The sequence below is a fragment of the Cydia strobilella genome, chromosome 6 (assembly GCF_947568885.1).
Source record: "Cydia strobilella chromosome 6, ilCydStro3.1, whole genome shotgun sequence".
NCBI classification, from domain to species: Eukaryota; Metazoa; Arthropoda; class Insecta; order Lepidoptera; family Tortricidae; genus Cydia; species Cydia strobilella.
The window spans coordinates 13,767,589-13,790,143 of record NC_086046.1 but is presented as its reverse complement, the minus strand read 5'-3'; the positions used below and the strand labels follow the sequence as shown (position 1 = coordinate 13,790,143).

The window sequence follows — 22,555 nt, the reverse complement described above, 5'->3', positions numbered from 1 at the left end:
GTACGGGTCAAATCTTGCAAGTTAAATTTGACCCGACTTGACAAACCGGGAGGTTTCTGATGAAGATGAAAATATGCATAGGTACATATGTAAGTCGGGTGACAATGCAATATTATGGTACCATCGAGCTGATCTGATGATGGAGACAGGAGGTGTCCATAGGAACTCTGTGATAAAACAACGCAACCTAATTGTGTTTGGAGTTTTTAGAAGTGTGTGAACCTAGGCGGTTTCTGTTTCTTTAAAGTATTTAAAGTATATATAAGTATGAAATATTGAAATAAAATTTATATGACATTACTATTATTCCAGGATGGTGAAACTTGGCAGCTCGATGCTTGCAAATCCTGTGAATGCCGCGGCGGTGAACCTCGCTGCGCCATGGAGCGCTGCCCCGTCGTGACCTGTCCTCCCGACCAGACGCTGCGGCGCGTGCCGGGCCAGTGCTGCGCGCGGTGTGTCGATATCGACGGCATCTGTACCGTCTTCGGGGATCCCCATTACAAAACCTTTGATGGAAAATTTTACAGTTTTCAAGGATCTTGTAAATATCAATTAGTGTCCGACTGCGCAAATGGCTCATTTTCGATAAGAATTTCTAACGACGCTAGAAATACTTCACATTCCTCCTGGACACGCACGGCCACTCTTCGGATAGGGCCTACCAAAATTAATATGGGGAAAAAGATGCGAATCAAAGTAAACGGCAACAGAATCAGCTTGCCCCACAGAGAGAGCGGCGTAGCGGAGATAATCCGCAGCAACGGTTCCGTGCTTCTGAAGGCCAACATCGGAGTGCAAATGTTATGGGACGGAGACGGCTTCTTGGAAGTTACAGTGTCGAGTGTGTATAAAGGAAAATTGTGTGGTTTATGTGGCAATTTTAACTCTATTGCGAAGGACGATATGAGATCGCGCGACGGTAGGATGACGAGCGACGCGTGGGAGTTCGGTTCGTCGTGGCGGGTGGGCGGTCGGCGAGCTTGCTCGCGCCGGCGCGAGCGCCCCGGCCGCTCCCAATGCCGGCCGCGCCGGCGCGCCAAGGCGCGTCGGCTGTGCCGCGGCTTCGACAAATACGAGGCTTTTACCGAGTGTGCGGCGAAAGTAAATCCTCACAATTATAGAGAAGCGTGTGAATTAGACGCGTGCAATTGTTCTGGATTTCGGTGCCACTGTGCAGCGTACGGCGCGTACGCGCGCGAGTGCGCGCGGCTGGGCGCGGCGCCGCGGGACTGGCAGCACGAGGCGTGGTGCGCGGGCAGCTCGCCGTCGTGGCTGACGCGCGGACGCGACGCCGCGCGCGCCTTGCCGCCCGACACGGCGCTGATGCTGCCCGGCACCATGCCTAAGCCGGGGTCCGGCCGTCGTCCCCCGCCGCCGATTCTACATCCTGATTAACTTTGTTAGCGGCTCCGCATCTACTAGTCAAACCTGCCAGTGTGGTGAAGTGAGGTAACTACTTTTCAGTTGTCGACGCTTTAATATCTAACTCCAAGGTGTCGTTAAGATTATTAATAGATAATCATCTCTGAAAAAGTTTTTACATTAGTTTCTGTCAAGTTGTCTTATTTCATCTCACAACAGTAAGCTTTTCGATTCTAACAGGATGATTCTAGAAGAAAAAAGTTTCTTAATGTTTACATACATACATTATGTAAGACTACCTATATACCTACCTAAATTTAATGTAAAGAAAGGAAACTAAACACAAATACTTAATTAAAAACTCTTTCTATCATGCTGAGGTATAATTTGTCGAAGATACAAGTCAGAGGTTTTATTAATTTTTCTCATTTACCTATGTAATTTATTCACTTGAGATATTTTTGTGTATCTATGTCATTTACGTGAAATATATTTTTCCCCTCACTAGCTCGGAAAGCCTACTTTTATCCTTTAAAACAAGCGGGGTAAAACGCATTTTATCCACTAGTGGGGAAAGTGATTTGACCTTGGATGGAGCGTGTTTAAGTAGCTTGACAGATAACAAAACGTAAAACGCTCATAATAATGGTTCGTTCGATATTAATTATCATTAGATAAATGATTTGAAGATCTAATAAAAAATACCAGATTTAGCTTTATTTAATGATCTTAAGTCATAAACCTTAAAATTCCATAATAAACGTTTGTTTTTTAATAATTATGTTAAATATAATTCTGAACGCACAAGTTAAGTCGATGCAATTTCAAAACGCATCATTGACATTTCATACGTCAGAAATGACAACATTGACAACAAAAATTTTGCTTTAAAACTTCTCACGTAAAAGTACAGAATTTCGAGAGTTTTTTGTTATAATATCGTAAAAAAATGAGTGATTCCAGTTGATGAAGATGATCTAACGCCTGTGGATGTTGCACTTTCCTCGCTATAGTGAGGGGAAAAGTTTTGTGTTACACACGGGTGCAAATGTATTTTACTTCTCGTGTGTTAAAACACTCGCTACGCTCAGGATTCTCTTTTAGAACCACTCGCTTCGCTCGTGGTTCAACTATAGAATCCTTTCGCTTGCTCGTGTTTCAATTCCACACTCGCGGGTAAAATACAACTTTGCACCCTTGTATAACAAATAACTATTTATGTCGCGCAAGGGTCCCTAGTATGTTCTTATCCGAAAGTCATTAGGCACCTATGTCATTATGTATTTGTATATATGTGTATTATGATTAAGTAATGAAATTATCAATTTATTTCAAAAACAATTAACAAAAACAAACATAATAAAACTTAACCTATAGGTTAAAAAAATGGCCTAAATTGCCGTCAACGGGCAAGCGGGCAGAAGGCTGGCCGCATTTCCTCGCTGTATAGCGATACTAACGCTGTGCGAAATAGTGGCCAGCCCTCTGGTCGCCCGAGGCCTCTAGTAGGTAGGCGCGTCGCCAAATCTTTATACAGCCGACGCCGACAGTAATGAAATATTAAATACGGTTGCGGAAATCACCTGCAGCTCCTGGGTCACCTGGGGCTATTAATTTGCGAGTATAAAAGTCATTAGCTTCCTAACCTTCTCATACCTACATAAAGTCTTTCAAAATAATGCGCCATCTGCCAGGTTAAAATTTAATTTAACATTGTGTATTTTTTTATTTACAGTATTACGAGGACGCAAGAAATAAGATGAATTAGGAAATACACCTCGACAAAGGTGTAAACAACCACCAATGGAATGATGATCTTTCTACAAGAACAGTATTGAATATAACTACTTATTATAAGCCTACATATAATATATACTAAATGTCATAGAATAGCTTTTGACCATCTATATACAGCTCACTATTGCCTCGCGAACATCAACCAGCATAAAGTGAGTTTTGAGACGGGTTTTGGAACTAAATTCTCCTTTAGACATTCAATTAACTCATTCCATTATTTTAAGATTCTCGATCAACAATCGTAAGTTAAATCGCGAAAATTTATGGTGATTGATCAGACAAGGTAGATTTTGTAGATTTTCGAGTGCAGCGTCGAAGTTGTAATAGTACATTTGGGTTAAAGTAATCAGTATAACTTATTATGGTTCAGGTTAGAGTTCAAATTGACTACCCCGATTTTCTTATCTCAATTACACAACAATAAAATTCCTACAAAATTTACGATATCTGGTAATGATATTGGTGATTCTCTATACATATAAATTGGAAGGAACGCTGGTTGTTATTTAAAAGCTGTCGCTTCAAATTTGTAGCAATTCATTAAACTCATGTTATGCTTACTTAGCTTATCTAAAATGTGATAATTGACTATGATTTGTGTTATTGGAAGTGCGTTCGGTAAAGTTCAAAATGCGATCTCATCAGTACCTAGTTGTTTACAAAAACTTAGTCAACATATTTATCCGAAGCCAAGAAGCTATGAGATTGAAAGTAATCTACATAAAACCCTGAAAGTAGTAACAGATTCGTGCGTGTAGTTAAATATTGTTTTAATTAAAGACTCGTTTTAGAGCTTAGTTGTTAAATACGTTACCAATGAATTGTATTCTTGACTTTTAAATCTATGTGTACTTACTTTAGTTTCTGACATGTCTACTTAATGTTAGCTGGTGACAGTACTTTCTATTCTGAAATGATTGAATGTGTGCATTCTACTATTCAAGACATTGTAGATGTTTTGAGAGGAGGCTGAAGTAAAATATCTACTTTTGATTATTAATCCTTCGGAATAAACACAGCCAGCAAAATAAAATCAGCCAGTCTACGTGTCATATTATTGACTAATTTTCTTTTTTAATTGCCTTTGTATAAATGTCTTCTTTATTATCTTTTTATTTATTACGCGAAATATTTTCTAAAAGATTTAGACATTATTTCAAAAATCACTTCTTATGTTTAATTTCTTCTGTTTTGGCCGCTTTCTGAGTGAAAGCCGCCCAAAAGAGTGAATAAAATTTTCCTAATTTTAGTATTTTGTTTCAAGGCTTACGTTTTATGTAGGCTCGTAAGTTATAATTTAGCGACCTTCATTTCTGACAATTTACTTAAGGTATTACAAATTATTCCTTCTTTTACAATTATGCACACTTTCTTACGACAACATGCATACTATGATACTATTCTAATCTAAGTATAGTGTAGGTACCTTTTTGGGTAAACTTTACCTACATGCCATAAATTTAATTATTTATTGATATAAAATGGATCTTGTGTCTTTATTATGGAATTGTATGAAAATGTAATGTCTAGTGCACAACGTTATTGGTTCTATTTTAAGTACGTAAATATACTATTGGCTCCACTGGGAACTAATAGTTCACAGTAACGTATGAGCTTGCGAACAAGGAATAAATAAATAATGCAATTTTGTTGAAAAACCCTTTTGTTTTATTAGCCCAGATCGCCGATGGTCGATCATGTAACTGTATGGCGGAGTTAAATGGTTCCCTATTGTGTTGCAGATTTTTTTTTTCACATATTTTTGTATTGCATAATGTTACTTGGTAGAAATATCGTTTGGCAGAAATACTTTTGGCAAACTGCTTTTCGCATAATATTACTTTGCTGAATTTCTTTTCGCATATTATTATTAGGCAGAAAACCCTAACCTAACCCATTTAGAAAATTCCGTCAAATGAATATTATGCGAAATGACTATTATGGCAAGTATGTATTTATGAAAGTATCATTCGTCTAAGTTTTCTGCGATACGTGTTATGCGAAGTGTATTTCTGACAAATAATATTCTGCCAGTACAGGGTATCCCTGTGTAGAGCTAAATACACTCATGGACAAATTTAGAGGAACGCAAAAAAAGGTTAATTACTAATTTTGAAATTCCTTTAGGTCCAGTAACTAAACCTTTTTTTTGCGTTTACAGAACCTTTCAGACAAACGTGAGGAGAAAGATTAATGAACGTAGAAAAATACTAAATAGTCACTCATCATAAAATAGGTGACCATTTTGTTACAAACAAATTAGCGGGCCCTTATAATAACTAGTGGAAAATAAAACTCATTAGTATATTCCAATGCGTGTATCGCTACCATAATAATAATTACCTATACACATTCACTGCCAGAGATCCGCTAGGCGGGTTCTCTGTTCGTAGGCGCTTTTCGCTACATATGGGTTTTCCCATGTTATCGGCTACGGTCGTAGCGCGTAGCTCGCGCTGGCACTGAACGTGTTAATGTATATGAGGCGTATATCTAAAATAATATACAGTAGAGTCCGGTTAGTACGACTTCGCATATAACAACCAACCGGTTATAGCGACGTAAGTATAGGCACATGTTAGCTTTTAATATGACCTACTATGAAAGTACAACCGTTTATTACGACTCCGCTTATAACGACCGACCGCTTTTAACGACGAAAATTGACACAAAATCCGTCCGTCAAGTCCGGTTACAACGACGAGCGACGTAGTTTTTACAAATAAATTGTTGGTAAGAGGCTTACTCCGTCCCGCGCACCCAACTCCCCTCCCCCTTTGCCTATACGCAGCAAGATGAAATTAGTCATGTGACTTTTCGTAATCTTGCAAACTAAATAAAACCCACTTCCCATTCTTCAATTAAGCTTAAACTTCACAAACATAATTATGTAAGTTTGGTGACAATGCAATATTTTGGTACCTTCAAGCTGATCTGATGATGAAACATCAGGAGGTGCCCGTAGGAACTGTGTGATAAAACAACGCAACCTAAATGAGTTTGGGTTTGTTAAAATTGTCTAAGGAGTATAAGTTGCTAATTGAAACAAAAGTATACAGTCAGCAGTAAAGGCTTGTATCAAAACTGAAATTTTTGAAAAAAAAACTTGTTTATTTTTTTATTGTCGATGTACGATTGTCATCCTGAATAGATTGCAAAGAATATCGACTTTTAATTTTACGGGATTCGAGTAATTTGCGGATGATCAGTGAGTACACTTACGACAAAATGTTGTAATACTAACGTAAATAAATATTTTAATTGAAATGTTTTTTTTCTTTGCTGGTCGCATAAGTATTAATAAATACAAAATGATGTAATTATTATGATAAAAAAATGTATTAAAATTGGCAGTTCGTTTAGTACGACGTCCGGTTAGTACGACGTAATATCAGCGGTCCCTTGGGCGTCGTTAGTTTAGTTTAGTTTATTTATTAACCATAACGTAATATGATCATTACATGGTAAGTCAACATTTCATACAATATTATACTTATTAAGAGAGCATTATGAATTTACACAAGGTAAATACGCTTGATAATAATGGAAATCTAAGATTTACAGTTTGCGTCAATTAAAATATGTTTTAATGATAAATATTCAGTAATCGAATAGAAGGCAAGGTTTTGGAAAAAAGTACCTGTACCGGATAAACGGACCTAATAACCGGACTTTACTGTACTTACTACTTATATTATTTCCAATAGAAATTAGACTCCATTAATAATTTATATAACTCTTTGCGAGTTTGCTTGCTAGAAAGTGGATATTATAAAGCACCTCAAATATACTTATTCATTACCCTTTACTGGCTAGAAGCCAAATTTCCTCAATTTGATGTCATCAAAATTATCTAGGACAATTTAGCGTCCGCTTTAAAAACACGGGATTCATTATTTTTATCTTGAGCAGAAATCTTCACGCGAATTATAATAAATATTTCTTAACTCAAATGATATTTTTAAAGTATGTATTTTGAAACATTTCGTGTAATAGGTACATATCAGCGGTGGCGAGATATAATAAAAAAGATAAAAATAGATAATAGAATAAAAGATTTATTAATAAGTATATAAACATAGCGCAGTCACACACATCAAATATTACAAGATTATTTTGTACAATACATACATAATACTTTCTTGTTAACCAATGAAGTTTAGGTGTAGGTATACTTCCATTTAGTTCCTGTTAGTCCTCTTGTCCAATGTCTCAAGATTCGAAAGGTTGAAGGACCGAAATAAAGATGTAAAGACATTTCTTATATTAAATCAACAGTTTATAGAGAAGAGGGCAGCTGTTTATTCTCCAGTCATCATTTCCATGAATTCTAAAACAAAATAAATTTACTTGAGACAGAGTTTTCGCTTTCAACTACAATATTATTTCATACTTAAAAGATTTAGGCATTGATACCCTGATCATAATTCAACATAACTATTTGAAGGCGGATGTTCGCTAATGGGGTCCTCCAAAGCACTACACCTTATGAAACAGTCCCCGGCCGCGTCTATCTTTCTGTATAGGTATGTTCGCAATAAACTCAAAAACTACTGAACAGATTTACATGCGGTTTTCACCTATCAATAGTGATTTTTAGGGTTCCGTACCTCAAAAGGAAAAAATGGAACCCTTATAGGATCACTTTGTTGTCCATCCGTCCGTCTGTCTGTCAAGACTCTTCATCTCGGGAACGCGTGGAAGTATCGAGTTAAAATTAAAATCAAATACTTAGGTCTAGCCTCTTGAAGTTGTGAAAAAATCAAACTTCTAAGTTAACGTAAAAAAAGATACGGCCGTGTATGCCGCAAAAAACGTATAATTTAACACTCAAGGGAATCAAAATGTATAGGATACTTCCCGTTGACCTAGAACTATGAAATTTGGCAAGTAATATCGTCTTACACTATAAGTACAGGGAAAAATCTGAAATCCATAAATTTGTAAAAAATAAAAATAAATACGTTAAATTTGTTCGGAACCCTCGGTGGGCGAGTCCGACTCGTACAGTCGAGTTCATAAATATGTATACATTTCTACTCCTTAATCCACTGCAATAAGGTGAAAATATGTACACATATTTATGAACTCGACTGTACTTGTCCGGTTTTGAGGAAGGTTCAGGAGTAAGTATAACTTGTTAACCCGTGCTAAGTCGGGGCGGGTCGCTAGTTTTTAACAAAGTCTGGAAGCATGTGATCATAAGACAGGCTCCCGGCACAGTACACGGATGTTTGCAAAAGGCGCTGACGTTAAAAACAATTTCAGTGACCCCAGACACATTTAAAATTTAGCTTGTAATATGAATTTTGAAGTCAATCTGACTTACCATCGAAGTCTACGGTACCGCTGCCGTCAGTGTCGATTTCCTGGATGAGTCCCTCGAGCTCCTCCTCGGACAGGGCGTCGTCCAGCTCGCGGAGGATCTCCTTCAAGCTCGACGTGGGAATGTAACCGTTGCCTACAAACAAACAATAATCCTGTCACACCTTTCTGTTCGCTTTTGCTTTATTCAAAGTATTCTAAATTAGTCGTACCTAGTTTGTATAGTGTCGAATCCAACTAGAGAACAAATCAAATTATTTTATGAAATAGTTTTTGAATTGTTTTTGTGTGGACTTGGATTATACACTAAAGATCTCTATATCATAATATCTATTTTAGTGTATAGAGTTTATAGTGATTTTATAGGAGATATAGGTAACTACCACATTAACTATTCCCTCGTACACTATTTTATTAGGGTTCCGTACCTCAAAAGGAAAAAAACGGAACCCTTATAGGATCACTCGTGCATCTGTCTGTCCGTCTATCATAGCCTATTTTCTCCGAATCTACTAGACCAATTAAATTGAAATTTGGTATACATATGTAAGTTTGTGACCCAAAGACGGACATGTAACGTAAACAAATGAATTTTAAACATGGGGGCCACTTTTGATGAAATGAGAAAATTAAAAAATAAAGTTTTCAAAGTATATCGTGTTACATATCAAATGAAAGAGCTCGTTTGAATCTCAAATATGTATTTTTTATAATTTTAGGATAAATAATTTAGAAGTTATTTTAGAAAATAGGCAAAAAATGACCCTTTATCTCCGAAACTACTGGGCAGGAACCGGACAACCCTTTCCGCGATAAAACCCTTTCAATGGGCATCCCTTAAACACGGCTAACACATTGAAAGACTTTCCCTTCTGATCTGCAAGCCCATTCATACCCCTAATACCTTTGACTAACCCTTATCGAAAAGCTAACCAAAAATAAGGCTAGCCCTTAATAAGAGTTACCCTTATCATTAAGCGCTTTTTATAAAGGTTTCCCTTTGCGTGAAGAGACAGGATTAGTATATATCTACGCTAGTGTATGAAAAGGAAAGAAAATACGTGCCTAGACAAAGAACGCCGCCGTCGCCGCCGACGATCGCTCGGATTCGAAGTAATGTGTGCTTTATGAACGAGGTAGACGACATAAATTAGCACGCTTATATGCTAAAAGGGAAGCTCTTTATAAGGCTAACTCTTATAAGCAATATGCAAGGTGTTGGTGAGCGGATGATAAGGGTTTTGTAAGGGTATTTGGGCTACCGATTACACAAATGTGTGTACACAAATATTATAAGGGTTTTTAAAAGCAAAATGAAGGGTTTCGTCTGGCAAAGGGTATGGTGAGTTAAGCCTTATGCAAAACCCTTATAAAACCCGGATAAGGGATAGCGGGTCGGTCCCTGCTACTGGGTCTAAAATGTTGAAAAAATACACAAAATCGGTGTTAACCTATAGATTACAGGAAAACCTATTAGAAATGTGCAGTCAAGCGTGAGTCGGACTTAATTACTTAGTTTTTGATCCGACCCCTACGGGTTTTTTAAAGACATTTCACTCACGATTCACATAAAAAATACATTGTTTAAAACGTGTAATGTACGGAACCCTTGGAACGCGAGTCCGACTCGCACTTGGCCGGTTTTTTTTTATAACATGATGAATGTCATGTCTCTCAACGTCATGTTGAAAAATAAGGTAAGGTCACCGAAAAAAAAAACATAAATCCGGTCGTGTATTTAACAATTAAAAAGTACTTTGCTGAAAACAGGCGTACCCAAAGGATCTCCAAATTAAGCGGTTGAGAGTAATATGTAATGATTGTCATATTATCATTAGTCATAATTCTGAAACCGTTAATTTTTCAGGATTTTCTACAGGTTATCCTATAGATAGGTTAGGTTAGGTTTGTTTTATGGCAATCCTGAAAATTCACGCGTTTCTGAGAAAAAACCCAAATTATGACTAACGAAAATGTGGACAAACAATACATTATGACTTAAAACTATATGGGAAACAATAGAGACCCGGTTGAAAACAGTACGGATATGATGGTAGTTCTTATCTACGTGACAGCGGAATAAAGGATGACTCACGTTAGACCGGGCCGTGTCCGGGCCGGAGCTTCCGGCGCTTACTTTTCTATGACATGAAAGGTGATCACGTGGTGCTTTCCATAGAAAACGAAGCGCCGGAAGCTCCGGCCCGGACACGGCCTGGTCTAACGTGAGTCATCCTTAAAGAGACAGCGTCCGTCACTTTCAATTGCGCGGTGTTAAAAAGTGACGGTAATTTTATCACGTGGATAAAGTCATCCATGATACGCCTGCTGTCCTCTTCTAACGCCCTGTGATCTCGACCATATCGCCGGTCCTCGTTGATATTATCTTAAAGGGTCTTCCACGATATGCATGTGTTTAGCGATATGCAAGACAAGACGTAGGTTGCGTCGGGATAAGATTGGACGGGTTTTTCATGCGGGGTAAGATGAAAAGTCGCCCGTAATGCTTCGGCATACGGACGATTTTTTGTCTTACCCCTCATGAAAAACCCGTTCAATCTTACCCCAACGCAGCCTACTACGACTGAACAGGGTTCTGCAAACCGCGGCTTACGAGCCGCAGGTTTACTTTTATGATATAAGGAGGCAAACGAGCAGACGAATCGCCCGATGATAAGCGATTGCCGTCGCCCATGGACACCCACAACACCAGGGTGTTACAAGTGCGTTTCCGGCCTTTGATATGAGAGTACGATCTTTTCTTGTAGGTTTGAACGTCTATCGGTCCTAAAATACCGCTGAAATCAATATTTGCGGCTCTTTGAAACTGGTGATTTCTACAGCGGTTATTTTTTCTTCTTAAAAGTTTCCCGACCCCTGATTTAACATGTTGTATTACCGATACGTAGTCGCTACTCAAAAAGGTATGTTACACTTTATCTACTAGTGGGATAAGGTAAGTATAACCCACCTTCCTTGTCGTACAGTCGGAACGCCTCCCTCAGCTCTTTCTGCATGGCTTCGGCGTCCTCTTCTACGATGAACTTGGCGGCTAAGGTTACGAATTCACCGAACTCAAGGCGACCAGACTCTGAAAGTTTTGATGTAAATGAAATGAAGTTAAATTTATAATATAATCATTATCAGCAAAACATTGTGTACACAGGAGTGTAAAATATGTTTAAATATCCTGGTCGCCCGCTTCTCTGTTCTATATGTTGTACTTAGATATATGTATAGTAGTATAAGATATCGATGTTATCTTATTAATACCTCTAAACACCAATATCAAGATTACACAGATTGCGCTGGTGGCTTAGCGGTAAAAGCGTGCTACTTCCAATCCAGAGGTCGCGAGTTCAAACCCCGGCTCGTAACAATGAGTTTTTCAGAACTTATGTACCAAATATAATTTGATATTTACCAGTCGCTTTTCGGTAAAGAAACCGGACTAAGCCAATAAGGTCTAGTTTACCCTCTGGGTTGGAAGGTCAGATGGCATTCAGTTTCGTAAAAACTATGTGCCTACGCCAATTCTTGGGATTACTTGCCAAGCGGACCCCAGGCTCCCATGAGCCAGGGCAAAATGGCGGGATAACGCGAGGAAGATGATGATCAAGAATCAAGATTACACAGAGACAGAGAGAGAGGGAGAGATATATAAAAATCTAGCAAGGAACAATCTATTTTTGTAACTTCACAAAGCAAAATGGAGGCAAGCAAGATACTCGTAAAGTGGTTAGGTACTGAAATAACTTCTTGGGAGCTTTGAATTGACATACACCACACGGTCGTGTCGTCACGTAATTTGCAATACAGTCGACTATATATTATACTCTCGATTTCCCAGAATCCCTACTGTAAATTTAATTCGATTGCGTGATGTAACGTACCTACGCGTTTGCGTTAAGTCTAATTTTGTATGGAATTTTGAACAGCGCGCCAAGCGGGACGTTTTGAAACTTACGTCACGCTATCGAATGAAATGTACACTAGAGGTACAGAACGAGAGTAGCCAAAAGCTTACACATCAAAAATAATAATCGATAAATATGTTTAAACATATTAAACTTATGCAATATTAAAATCATTAGCTTTTGTTAGAATTTTGAAAGCCGCTCTTGCAATTTCGATAAAATCTAAACAATGGCGGATTTGGAAGGCGAAATTTCAATTAACTAAATATTTTGAGGAATATTTTCTCTATTTTAAACAAATAATAAGAAATGCCTTTTTAGGTAGGTATTAAATAAGCAATCATTCATGAAATAAGCAAGTAAACCTCGGCTGCAATAATAATTTGGCAGGTAGTTATCCACATATTTATCTGCAGATGGACAAAACACTAATATATTTTTTCACGATACTTACTGTCAGCGTCGACTTCTTCAATGAGTTCTTCAAGGATGGATTTATTGAAGGGCTGACCCATCATCCTGAGGATGTCGGCGACGAAGTCGCAGGGAATGCTGCCCGAGCGGTTGTGGTCGAAGCCATCGAAGGCCTTGCGAAGGACTGGAATTAACAACACCAACTTTAAAACTAGGTACTTATTGCGTAACTAAACCCCTAACCGAGTCTATAAGCTTTTCTGGCTGCGTACCTTCGATATTCAAATTATGATGGGCCATATTAAAGCAAACGAATTAAAATTTACACCACTTTTAAATATTTTCAGTCCCTACGTTACACAAATGCAATTTGGAGAGATGCAGTTGTCGATGTTGCACTGGCAATAAAAAGAGCCAAACTGATCGTTCAGCGGAGTGCGTTAGGATTAGGACAGCAGTTCAATGCTCTGAGATGCACCTAGTGCGAATAAGTTGTGCAATGCAGCTATTTCTGTGCAGCAACGTGGTGCATCGCCGGCGCGGCGTATAGCTCGTATGTAGGCCGACAATAAATAACAAACAAACCACAACGTCCACATGTATCCTAATAACATATTTAGTAGATCATGGAAAATATATTCCCCCTTTAAACATAACAGTGGAAATTATTAATGTTCAAATCATCCGATATTACGATGACGTTTAAGGATGACTCACTAGACCGGGCCGTGGCCGGGCCGGAGCTTCCGGCGCTTCGTTTTCTATGGAAAGCATCACGTGATCACCTGATAGAAAAATAAGCGCCGGAAGCTCCGGCCCGGACACGGCCCGGTCTAACGTGATTCATCCTTTAAGCGTCTGGTAGATTATTTTATGAAGTAATAGAAATTTCTTGGTAGTTTTCTTGAATTTGCTGTATTTTTAAGCGCGCGTCATTAATTTATAAAAACATGAAGTCCAGAAGACCGAAATAAATTATGTTTTAATGATGAGCTCGATAGATAAACGGACTGCAGTCATTAGTTTTCGAGATGTCTAATACATATAGAATAGAATTATACATATTGACGATATATGTTTTAACACAAAGGGAGAAAATATCAAATACCTAAATAATTTGTTATGAATTAAGGTTAAATCGTATCGTTACCTAATGATAAAGGGAGGTTGCGTTGTGTAGATTTAGAAGAATTTAGTCAAATCTGATAGAAAGTCAGTCGAGAAATTGCAACCATAATTAGGATAATGCATAATAGACTCTATACGAAATACTTACAAAGATTGGGTATGACATGACGGGAGTGCATTAAACTCGAACCTTGCCCCGATTGAACTCATTCCACGAGTCACCTAAAACCGCCGATCGTGCTTGTATCATAATTTAACGCGACGCATGATGTGTTACAAAAATAAATGTAGAATTTGCGTCAGGAACATCTGCATTGGTGTAATGCTAAACCTTGCCGGGGGCATATAATGGCACTTTTAACAGTTTCCGCCTCTGCTCAACCTAATTACTGACGCAAGACCGTGTTCAATTTGTCGACAGGAGTAATCGGAGTCAAGGCCGTAAAGCGGTCTGAACCATCTGATAAGCGTCTTGAAATAATTTTATTTCTCAGTAAAGCGGCGCGGAACAAGTGTCGCCCCTACAGTATCGCGCAGCTGTCCCACAATATTTTGGCAACAAAAAAGTCTACAAAACACAACTTTTATATCTGCCCGCATGTTAATTTTAATCATCAAGACGTCTTGGCAGTTGTCTCAAAGACCCACCCAGTTTTATTGCTATTTTTCATAGATTTTAGCTGTTTATTAATTACCCACGCACGGGACACGCACGAATGTGAAAACTTCGGTTTCGAAATTAGTCCGAGCTCTTACACTATTGTGTCTGCTTTTAATTAATCTGTTGGAAAGAAAGCTTCCTGAATAATAAATAAATCTTTCCCATTTCTTTTATCTACTTGACATAATTTTAATTTTAGAATGTCGAAGTCAGCTGGTAAACAATAATTATGGACCTATTACAGTTAATTTGCGAAGATTCACGTAATTAATGGGAATATAAATGCAACTTTGTTTTACTTGGCTCGTATTTGCCTGTTAAGTTGTCAGAAGTTTATTATTAATGGTCTTACAAACTTTTTGGTGAGTTTCTTTTTAATTTAAACAGGACTTTCAGACTGACAACCAACCGAAATCTAATCCGCAATCTTCTAGAGGTTACGCTGACCGCTTACCATCAGGCGGGCAGTAAGCAGTATTTTCATTAACATTGTATTCAATGTTGATGAAAATACTGCTTACTGAAAAAAAAAGTTAATTAAAAAAGTTTTTGAAATCACCTTTTCAAGTTATTAAAACACTAAAATATTTTTTGTAATAGCAAATAGACAATAATTTAAAACTCCAAAAAATCTGTCTATTTATTTATCCAAAAGTTCTTTTGCTGGCTGTTTGTTTACAAGAGCAAATATATTTGTGACTCAGCGAATAAGAGCATGACTTGTAATTGATCAGCGATGTGTGTGTTTGGCTTACATTAATTTAATATTTAGCAGCAGACGCGCATGATTTGTGCCACTTGGCAAATATCTGTAAACTGACAGTCACTTACAGCATATTAGTGTAAAATAATTGAACCACGTATGAATGAATGAATCAGGTGAAAATCTGTTTTCACCTGCGGCGTATGAACTTACACGTGGTTTGCTACCTCAATGAAAATTAATTCATGTTTTTATATTAGTTGGAAACAAGCGCACGGCCTACCGGATAATAAGCAAACACACACGCAGTGTTTTTTTAAATTAAGTAACTTTCTCAAAGAAATAGCCACTGCATGGCCACTTGCAATTAGAAAGGTGTCACGTATACGTTGACTACCTATGTAAATGTATTGTAAGCTTAATGAAAAAATGCAGGTCACCACAGTGTATCCTCAGGAGAGCAGGCCTGTTGTAATAAGATAATACATGCATACAGAAGGTTGACTGGTAGAGAATGCCTTGTAGCATTAAGTCCGCCTTTTGTACATTTGTATTTTCTTTTGTGCAATAAAAATTAAATAAATAAATAAAATACATAGATAATAGGAACGTTTTGTGTAAATAAGACCTGTTTGCTATCGTAGAATGACAAGTCGCCATGATCTTTGAGTACGTTTATGAAATAACTAGACATATACCGGGTGTGGCCTGTAACACGAGCAAATAATTAAAACATAGATTGTACTCCTCAAACGGTGACACTTTTGTTCCAGAACTTAAAAAAATTATGACATTTTTATACTTCCTATTATTCATACATATTATCTTTATTATTGTAATTGACGTTGCTTGTCACGCTTTAAACATAACAAAATTGTCAGTTAGAGGAGTACAGCCTACAGTATAATTTTTTGCTTGTATTACAGGCCACACGCGGTATAGATTGCAGATAGACAGTTGTAGCTATGTCACTGCTGTTACTGTCGAGGGTGAAATCAGCCCTTATGTGTTTGTATTTATAAACCGTTAAACGAATGTCAATCAGCTATTAGTAGTGATCTAGCAATTGGATCAATTGTGCATGTTCTAAATCTCGATATGGGACGGTTATAATCGATTGCGATTAGTAACAGAAATAGAGCCGTAGCGAACATGAAACAATGACTGTGTGGAGACTGTGTAGTTTATTTTAAGTAAACAACGAGAGTACAGTCAACATCAAAAGTAGCGTATCAGACTTAGCGTCAACAGTAGGTATGTCGTTATATGTAGAACAATTAGACCGTAACAAATACTTTTGAACGCGAACTTGGAGATTTGGAAAAGTATTCCAGGGTGGCAGATAGGTACTTTTGGTGCGTTGTTTCATGCGCTACTATTAAGGGTCTCCGGCAGGCTCGGTTCTCCATACAAACGTAGTTCCGCTCGTTGGATAAAGTATATCTATGTCTGTAATTAGTTTATGTTGCTTCAGATACCATAGTTAAAAAATACAGCGAATTTGTTTTTCATACAAAACTTGCTTTTGCTCTATTTCGTTTGTTTTATACTCTGGAGCTTAATTACATACCCTAGATATACCTCATATCATCGTAAGTGCAAAGTTTTATTACAATCCAACGCGTTGTTTTAAAATGAGAACGGAACTCCGTTATGGGAAGGTGAAATTCAGCCGAGCTTGCCGGGGGCTCTTAATGCTGACTGTATAAATTGGGGCAGATCACATTGAAGAGCTTATTACACTATCCAAATTTAGTGACTAACAAGAGGGACGCCACTATACGTGAAACGCGATAAGAGATACATCGTATCGTTTCTCACGTATAGCGGCGTCCCTCTTGTTAGTCACTAAACTAGAATAGTGTAATAAGCTCTTAATAAACAACTGTAAGTGTCAGTTAAAACCTGATTTAATTGTTGACCGCAATCTAGTGCAATAAAATTCAACTAATTCTCCAATGTCACGACTTTTAAGTGTGGTGGCGTGGAAATTTTGCACAACATGAAATGCTAAATATTATAGTATAATTAGTCTCAGCGTGTTAGCAAATTATTGTTGCATGACACTGCAATGCAACTGAATTACATAGGGCCAGGTGGGGTAAATATAAAACATTCCTATTCCATTTAAAAAGAAGCCTGGTGTGTAGACTTCCTTTTAAATGGAATAGGAATGAAATATAATAAGTTATTGAGTGTTAAAAACTTAGTCTTATTTTTACCCGTGTTGTATATTTACCCTACCTGACCCCCTACCTATCATATATAATGTAATATATATTTATCTGTTCCCGCCTTGTTTACATAGGGCAAGAATAAATGGGAATACAGCGAAAAAAGCATTATAAAAATAGGAAACGGGGTACCTATACCTATATGTATTATTTCTATTTATTTTAACTTTGTTGCGCAAAATACAAAAATGTACAGCAAGCGAGCAGCTGTACAAATGGCGGACTTAATAACTAATAGCATATAAGATTAGTTTCCTAAACAGTTCACACTTTTTTTGTAATCAAAACTACAGGTTTGAATAAACAATGATGTTACGATGAATCCGATTCTCGAGTGAATTGGCCTTGCTCCAATCGTGTCGCCATGCCGCCCACCCAAACAAATTTACATTTATTATCATTTGATACGGCATTCAGACTAAAAATTGATTAAATTTTATAATTATTATTAGTAATTCAGCCTATATATTGCAGGTTTTTATGCACAAGAGGTATTTGGCTTTACCTAGTCTGGCTTTTTAAAATTTGAATGTTAGTGTTGTTTCTGTATAATTATTTACTTTCATAATTTAATGTCCAAAACAAAGTTGCTATGATTTCTTTAAATTCATATTTTTTTATTGAAAATTTAACAAGAATTACAACATTATAAGTACCTTAATCTAATGTTTAATGAAATTCTGATTTGTTAAGTGCCTAGGCATGTAGTTTTCTACTTTTCTCATTGACGTGTGCCTCTGTCTTTTTAAGATTAAGACTTATTGAGTGCAAATAATACTACATAGAAAATTTGGCTATTAATATGCTTAAAAAACTAGACAAGTAAAAACTATTTAGGTCGACCCTAAATCGTAGTTTACTGATCTTAAAAGTCTCTGTTTCACTCTGTATCTGTTTAAAAATAGTTTCAATAAATTTATCAGGTCACGCCTTACAAGGTGAATGGATGGTTATTTCGAGATGGTTCATTAAGCCCGGAACATATTTTGAAACAGAGACTTTGAAACAATTATTAGGTATATTAAATATATTAATAACGGGTCACTCACGTATTTTTAAATACGTGAGGGACCCGTTATTGATATATTTAATATGCCTCTGTGTCTCACGGAAGTTTTGCAATTATTAGGTGTCAGTTTTTTAGAAAACTTTTGTAAAACTGGCTGCAGTTCCAGATGTGTTTACAGTTTTCACCAAGGTTTGCATGAAAATAAGACTGTATTTATAGTTCCATAATTCTTAGTAATGAAATGAAGAATACGCCGTTTTAAATCACCTTGGGACCGAGATGCAGTCGGGTTTTATTATTGTGCATGTGCATAAATCGTGTTGGTTGAGCATGAAAATAGGTTTTAGTATTGTAATTAAAGAAGTAAGCGACTCATTCACCTATTCTAGATATGTCGCCAACATTATAGGTATTGCGTATAGCTACATCATTTTAAGTATTTTCCTTGTTATGGAAGTTATAGAAGTTACAGAAGAGCAACTTTGATTTTTTCTTTTTTTTTCTTTTCACTGAAATGTTATTTGCATATTTTTTTTACCTGATTCTCTGGTATTTACACTTAAAAAAATATTAACAAACTCTAATTGCTCTTCTGTCGGTGCAGGTCCTTCCAATCTTTCCTATTTAATGTTCATTCGCCTCGTGGTGTAACTTTACATCATCCGTTTATTTAACTTTCACAATAGAATTAAAACTTTAAATTTAGTATTTTGATTAAAAATATTTTAACCGTCACAGTTTTATGTTTCTCATAAAGTAAGCTTTTCAACGATATATAAATAACTATACTTTACCCAAATGACCAAACTTCAGGTGTTTCATATTTTTGGTAATATCCATTTATCTTTAGCTTAAGCTCAGACCAATAACAAAATATGATTAAAAATATTTTAAACGTCACGGTTTATGTTACTCATAAAGTAAACTTTTCAACGATATATATATATATATATATATATATATATATATAACTCAATTACCCAAATGACCAAACTTCAGGTGTTTCATATTTTTGGTAATATCCATTTATTTTTAGCTTAAGCTCAGATCAAAAACAAAATATGATTAAAAATATTCATCTCTCAACGTTCAAAATTATGTAAATGTGTAAAATTCTGTTGATACTTACCGGCAATCTGTTCCGGAGGAAGCTCGTCCGCCTGTAATAGAAATATTACACACATGTAATGTGAAATCTAGATAAGTAATATTAATTGCAAAAGTTTTTTTAGATATTAAAATTTGAAGAATGTCCGCTGTTAGTATACTTCTCTTTTATTTTTCAATAACGGATTCAAGAAACAAAAGCAATACGATTAGCAATGCAATAAATAGTACATTAAATTTTATTGCAGGAAAAATGGCTTTACCTAGATACTCGTAACGCGTAGGTACAAATAGCGAAATGAATGCCTCAAGGCATTCTATACAAGTGTAGTTTATATTTGTTTTGTATGAACCTAAGAAAGTTTAGACATTTTTTAATAACATTTTAGGGTCTTATAATAATATCACAGTTACTTCTAGCATGATTGAAAATACTAGGTAATGTCGAATGATGAGTTAATTAGCCATAGCATTTGTTAGATCGTAGCAGCGTACTCGCACGCCAGGCTGAAGTAGTGAATAAAGTATAGTTGCATGTCTAGTTATGACTAATGATAATTTTCAAACCGGTGTTTGCACTCGGTCTGGTCTAACGGTGTGTTTATCACCGTTCGGTTAGTGGTTTCACGCCGTACGTTGTACCTACGTATGTGGGGTACATGTGCATGTTGCACTCAATGGATATTTCTTGCGCTGTCAGGGTATGAATAGTAGAAAATGTAAGGTAAATACTTAATTTAACATTTAGATATTTGGACCCGTTTTGTATTGCTATTCAGGAATTACGTCAGGTTAAACAACAATTTGGATCAATCCATCGTAACCTCAGGTCTGCATGTACTGTCTGTAGCTATACAACTATATGGCTGCCCGTTCTAAATGCAAAGGGCAATAAAATTATTTCATGTTTTATTGGAACAAACTTAATTTAATAGACGACGAAATCGCGAAATCTGTATATATTTTTTTGAATATGATATACGAACGAATTATAATGACGTCAAAACGTTGAGTTATAAAAGTAGTGGATGTGTGTGGGTTTTTATGTTTGTAAATTATGTTCATGTAATTGATGTACCATTTATCGGAGCATATCACGAGTATAAGAATAATTAAGTTATAATGGAATACAGCAAAATAAGAACTAATATTAAAAAAGTAGGACAAGAATCAAACTATCAAAAAAATTCTCCAAAATAAACCAGAGTATCAGAAGAAAACAAGAAAGCTGGTGAAACAATGTTTCAGCCGTCGTTTGAGCAGGTGTCTCATGTCATCGCCGCACTTTCGTCCACATACGTCACGCTTACAGGGCGAGTGACAGCTCCTGTTAGCTACCACTCATGCGCATCCACAAGATCCAAGACGATTATTTGCACTTTCCAGAATAAAAATAAATGCAACGTTTGAGTAAACAGAGAACACCTAATGAGTTTATAATTTATTTGTGGTTTTTTTTTACTTGATTTGTTAAACAGTAAACACCTACCCAGTCTTCTGTGTCCAGACCCATGTTTGCAGATCACTTGTTACCACTTTGAGACGCACAACACGACTGGCCGCGGTTTCGCAGCTTCCAGCGTTCAGGGTTATTTCTGCTGCCCCGCAAGTTTGTGTGGCTTTTCATGAGCGGGGCGCGGGGCTCCTCCGCGAGTCCTCCTCGGCTTCCTGCGCGAGCGACCAATGGCGGGCGTCCCAAACGGCAGGATGCTGACGTATTTTTAGTCAGAAACGTGAAAGGAAAAACGTAAACAACCGGAGCGTGTACTCGGGGAAAAAGGTATAATTTTCCGTCCGCACCGCGACCCCGCCCGCTGGGTCATTAAGCGTGCAACTAGCTGTAATCGTGAAGTCATTTTTTGTAATAATAATATACATAAGGTCATAGGAAGTGATTTTTATTAGATATGTTATTACTCTCTTTTATCAGTACCATGTATGAACAAAAAATATCTCTCACGTGGCTGGTTAACAATCTGAATAAAATGTAATTGAATTCATTTTTACACTGGATTATGCCGATTATGATATCTACTGTAGCCACCATTAAAACATGAAAATCAAGCTTTGCATAGTCGCCATCTTGAACGATTTCATTTTAAGAGATTAGGCTGGCGTGTCTCAATCATATTACATTTTTGGATTTATGGTACAGTATACCAGCCGAATATAATACCTTGGCTATGTAGAATAAAATACATAGGCACACATACTTACCTAGTAGGTACTAATTGTACCTATGTGAAGTTAAGTTCAGCAAGGAAAATTTATATAACTATTTTTTATTTTGTCATCTGCGAACTATGATACACTGCGGTGTTTAGATATGTGTCGTATTATTAAATCATGATAAATGGTGGCGGAATTAAATAATAAATCACGTGAAAAATTTAATCCGAATTGATTAAATCATAGCGTCTTTTGAAATTATATATCAACATTAAATCATTTTACGGTTTAGACTCACTTGTTTTAGTCGCTTGTTGTTTAGTGTTGTGTTGTGTTGTTGTGTTTGTTTTGTTGTTATGTTAGTATGTCTCGCAATATTTTAAATTCGATTATATATCAAAGAACATTCTAACCGACCAGTCTACATAATCCCAGAAAAAAAAGCCAAGAGCATAATTATCGGGGTCGGGCTACGCTCAGTATAGGGTTCCGTAACTATTAGTTAATATGCTTGGCTTGACTGTATTGAACATTTTCACTTCAAAACTAAAATTGCTAATGGATCTCTGATTGGAAAAATTGTTTCGAATAAGTCGACACACTAGATATTGAAAAAATATCTATGGAGATTACGGAAAGTACCTACTTAGTTGCCTTATACTGTTTGGGTATGCCAAATTGTGTAGTGCTTTTTACCTATTACTTTATTGTACATAAAACCGGAGG

General features: G+C 36.7%; 2 protein-coding genes across 3 annotated transcripts in view; one reads left to right on the top strand and one right to left on the bottom strand.

Moving 5' to 3' along the window:
* Window positions 1-4,820, top strand: part of LOC134742459 (BMP-binding endothelial regulator protein) — a 95,928-nt gene extending 91,108 nt beyond the window's left edge. The window contains exons 7-8 of the mRNA XM_063675634.1: window positions 313-1,452; window positions 3,101-4,820. Coding sequence (XP_063531704.1) covers window positions 313-1,398 — 1,086 coding nt within the window. The 3' untranslated portion in view covers window positions 1,399-1,452; window positions 3,101-4,820. The remainder of the gene's footprint in view (window positions 1-312; window positions 1,453-3,100) is intronic.
* A 2,384-nt stretch (window positions 4,821-7,204) lies between these two features.
* Window positions 7,205-21,285, bottom strand: LOC134742507 (troponin C-like). 2 transcript variants are annotated; one of them, XM_063675726.1, is made up of 6 exons: window positions 21,150-21,285; window positions 19,683-19,713; window positions 12,859-13,002; window positions 11,459-11,578; window positions 8,492-8,623; window positions 7,205-7,492 (listed from the first exon to the last, which is right to left on the bottom strand). In XM_063675726.1, exons 1-6 carry the CDS (start codon window positions 21,171-21,173, stop codon window positions 7,464-7,466), a joined length of 480 nt encoding a protein of 159 aa, XP_063531796.1. In that variant the 5' UTR covers window positions 21,174-21,285; the 3' UTR covers window positions 7,205-7,463. The 2 variants fall into 2 exon arrangements, with proteins under 2 accessions (XP_063531796.1, XP_063531797.1); XM_063675727.1 differs by lacking the exons at window positions 19,683-19,713; window positions 21,150-21,285 and adding an exon at window positions 13,091-13,248.
* Window positions 21,286-22,555: the final 1,270 nt, after the last annotated feature.